General features: G+C 39.2%; 1 protein-coding gene across 1 annotated transcript; it reads right to left on the reverse strand.

Moving 5' to 3' along the window:
* Positions 1-447: 447 nt before the first annotated feature.
* Positions 448-3,994, reverse strand: LOC135625695 (mannose/glucose-specific lectin-like). Its single transcript, XM_065130784.1, has 4 exons — positions 3,755-3,994; positions 3,397-3,618; positions 907-1,095; positions 448-699 (listed from the first exon to the last, which is right to left on the reverse strand). The coding sequence occupies exons 1-4, from the start codon at positions 3,992-3,994 to the stop codon at positions 448-450; spliced, it is 903 nt and encodes a 300-aa protein (XP_064986856.1).

The raw sequence follows: 3,994 nt of genomic DNA on the forward strand, positions 1-3,994 counted from the left end.
CCAACTATCATAGCTCAACTCAATCAAAAATCTAAAAAAAAGTACAATAAAAGCAATAATGACATTAACAAAGAATCGAACAAGATGTCTTCTAGATACATGGTAATACGTAGAGCCATCATCTTCTATTACACTATCAATCCTTCAATCATGATGATAACTTTAATCCAAATAACTAAGTAAATAACTTGTACTAAAACTATTAGCGGCTTTGGCACCTTAACAATCACAATATCGTCAAATAAGAGCCGAGGATTCCATCACGAAAGGCACACCAAGTAATGATAAGATATCAAAGTGGATTCGAAAACATTTCATTATTTATTGAAAGCAACACCGAACACAAGGATAACAACAAGGATAACAACGATGGCAAGAACCATAATAGTAATCGTTGCTTATTTATTACATCATTCCATAGATAGGAACACGAGCCAGTGAATACACTTAGTTGGGCAATGAGCAGTGAATCCCAATAGCGTCAATGGCTGTACCAGCTCGCCCAAAGAAGCCCAGAATCCTACTCCCCTCCTCTAAAGTAAGGGCGAAGGAAGAGCCAGTCTTGTTACCGACACTTATGGATGCACCCTTGTTGGTATCAAGAGTAAGCAACATCACAATTGCATGTCGCTGATAATTGGATAATGCATGAAAGTATCCGGAGATAGAAGTGCAGTACTCGTCCTCCTCAAGGATGATCTGCAAAAAAGGATCAAGGATTTAACGAGAAACAAACAATGGGAAAAAGAAAACTAATATTGCAATGTATTTTCAAGAGAAATTGGTTTGACTACCAAACGTGTTGCTAGAAAACATTCATCTGGTCGAACCAGTTTATATGGTTGGACAAAGACACGAAGTTGATAAGTGTGTATTTATATACACATAGATGTATAGATGATATACCTCCTTGGAAGCGCCGGTGGTGGTTCCACGTTTGTAGGTGTGGGAATTACCGTTAAGAATGTAGGTAATCTCCAACCCCACAATGTTATCTCCGTAATAGATTCGAAGTTTGGTAATGTGGTCGGCTTGTCCCATATCCCACACATTCCCTCCGTTGCCACCCCATGGCCCCACCTTCACCATTCTCCCCTGCGTGCATCAGAATAAACACCACATGTCATCCATCCATCTATGTTGTAGTATACGAGCAAGTGTAGTTGAAGAAGTCAGAAAAGGGATGGAATTTTGAAGACTAACAACGCCACTCACCATATCAGCAGCAACCGAGAATAATGAATGGACGCGCACACTCCCTTGGCGGCAGAAGATGCTATTGCAGGACTTGGTGCTGGGAAGGGCATCGGATGAGGGTATTTATAGCCCACCATTCTAGTTTGGATAAGTTTGAGCTGATGTATACATCAAGGAAGAATTGCACCCCCCACCACCACCGTCCTAAAATCTCACGGAAACGTGAAACATGCATATTCCGTGCTCTTCCTTTTTTTTATTGCTTGCATGCAGTGTAATTAATTGTTTGCTAGGAACGAGATGCGAGGACTTCCGACGGAGTCGGTGAGTAAATATGATAATCTTGAACACGGTGGCCGGATGGTTGAGCCCAACAGCACCACTATCTCCTTCCATTGCCTCAGACGACGAGCTCCATCTACATCTTGTCCTTGTGGATAACCTCCAATTAAAAGGAAACATGGATTTGGTGGTCGGCCGCCTCGTCTCCTTCCTTCAGATGAGAAAGGACGGGTTCCATTGTCCACGGCCTGCCTGCTTAGTGCTTAGAGCCTCTAACTTCTTCGTCTCGTACTTGTCATGACAGAAGCATGCCCATTATTGTCACCAAGGTGAGGTGTGGTTAGGAAAATTATCTATCAAGAATAATCAAATAAATTTGATTATTTCTTATTGACACCTCTAATATTGTTTTGAACATACAAATGCTAATCGATAAAGAATTGTTTTTAAATATAATTTTCAGTTATCTAAGGAATATGAATCCTATTATTAAATGGCGAGGAGCCTGATCTCCTGACTTGATAATATTTTGGTTCACTCTAATGTGAACTATATCATTTATTTCTATCATCATCACTAAAGTTTAAGATTTTTTCGAAGAAAAATAATATATAGACTCTAAAATAAAAATCAATCCTAGCATAAACAAGTATTGAAATAAAGTGTTAGATGTCATATCGAGAGTTACGCGCTCATGCGTATAAAATCTAGTATATTTTGAAGATGTTAGTTAGATGACGAACCGAGTAAATATTTTGACTCTTTATAGCAAGTATACCAAATCAAATCTCATCCTCGCCACTTACATTTGCAAAGAAAAAGAAAAAACATTGTGACAATGGCTGTTTGAATGAGAAAGTATTGGTACAAGAGTTATGGGTTTGTATTTGAATACAAGTTACATTAGGCCCTAGAGAACTCAAAATGAGATCCTTTATGCTCACACTACTCGTTCCCCAACTCTTCTTTTCCATAAAATCATGACATGCATTTTGGCTAATGACAGGGTTCATAAACTTGAGAGATCTATTCAACATATAAGTTATATATAAATTGAATGGACAAAATCTTGTCAAGGATGGTTCAAACTAAATTGTGAATTGTGATGGTTCCTTTAATGGAATAGATGGCGATATGTTTTGCATGATTTGCTCGCCATATTATCTTTATTGGTGGTAGGTAAATATAATAAAAAGGCATTACGTCATATGAAGCGTCGTGGTGATCTAGGAGGGTTTGAATGCGATTTCACGAAATGATGATTTTTGGCGTATCATCATAAAATCAAATTTTGAATTCATCGGACAAATTCATTGCAACTTTATTGTACCATGGACACTTCACGGTCACTGACATTAAATATTTGTTACATAATTTCGAAGACTACGAGTTTATACATGTACATAAGAAGCAATCCAGGTGGCTATTCGGTTGGCCAATCACTCTGGAGTAATAAAATCTTCCTCATTTTAAAAGAAGGGAGTGACCCATGGAATATTTTATGCTCGTTGATTGGATATCCGAGAATAAATAAGTATTATTCATTCTGAAAATTTATTATTATTTTTTATTTGGACAAAAAAAAAAAGACTTACATTACCCAAATCAAATCATCAGGCATATCACAAGAACGGCTTCCACAATGATATATTGTTGTTCATATGTACGCGAAATGACATCAGGAATGCAACCACCGATTGGATTCAGCTATCATCATGTCGTCAATTAGCGTACAATAACCAGTGGACCCGTAAAATATTTCTTGTTTTATTCAAAGAAACACAACGACGACGACGACGACAATTTCTGCCACTTATTTATCGCCCCAACCAAGCAGATACATTGCAGCAGACTAAGACACAGACACCAAGACGTGACGTGTGTTTAATTTGGTATAGTGCAGTAAACTCCGATTGCCTCGATGGCATCGATGGTAGAACCTTCACGTCCGAAGAAGCCTAGAATCTTACCCTCATCCTCTAGATTTAGGGAGAAATGACTGCCAATCGAATTGCCGGCGCTCACAGAATTGCCCTTGTTGGTCTCAAGGGTAAGTTGTGTTATGAAAACGTCTGTCGTCCACATCGTCTTGAAATGTCCAGAGATGAAAGTGAAGTATTCGTCCTCCTCTAGAGTAATCTATACAAGCAATCAAAGATGTAGTTAGACATAAACCACCAAAAAATAGTTAGGGAATTCGCTAGTATCCTAGGAATAATTAATTGTAACCTTTGATCAATAAATACTAAACGCATGTTTTCAGCTTTGACAGTACCTCATTGTACTGGGGTGCATCACCTCCGACGTGGATGGTCTTCTTCTTGCCGTCGACGGTGAAGGTGAAGTCAAACGCGAATACGGCATCGTTGTAATGAATTTTGACGTTGCTAATGTGATCCGCCTGTCTCATATTCCAGGTTTTGCCGCCGTTGCCACCCCATGGTCCTTGCTGGAGCACGCCCGCCTGCAACCGCACCGGCCGCCAGCAACGAAACCACCACCAAATTAGTACCAT

This window comes from Musa acuminata, chromosome BXJ2-10 (assembly GCF_036884655.1).
Source record: "Musa acuminata AAA Group cultivar baxijiao chromosome BXJ2-10, Cavendish_Baxijiao_AAA, whole genome shotgun sequence".
Classification (NCBI taxonomy): domain Eukaryota; kingdom Viridiplantae; phylum Streptophyta; class Magnoliopsida; order Zingiberales; family Musaceae; genus Musa; species Musa acuminata.

Coding starts and splice junctions, on each gene's coding strand:
- LOC135625695 (XM_065130784.1), bottom strand. CDS start 3,994: ATGGTACTAATTTGGTGGTGGTTTCGTTGCTGGCGGCCGGTGCGGTTG. Junction 3,619..3,754: donor ATGCACCCCAGTACAATGAG/GTACTGTCAAAG, acceptor TTGCTTGTATAG/ATTACTCTAGAGGAGGACGA. Junction 1,096..3,396: donor CTACCATCGATGCCATCGAG/GCAATCGGAGTT, acceptor TGATGCACGCAG/GGGAGAATGGTGAAGGTGGG.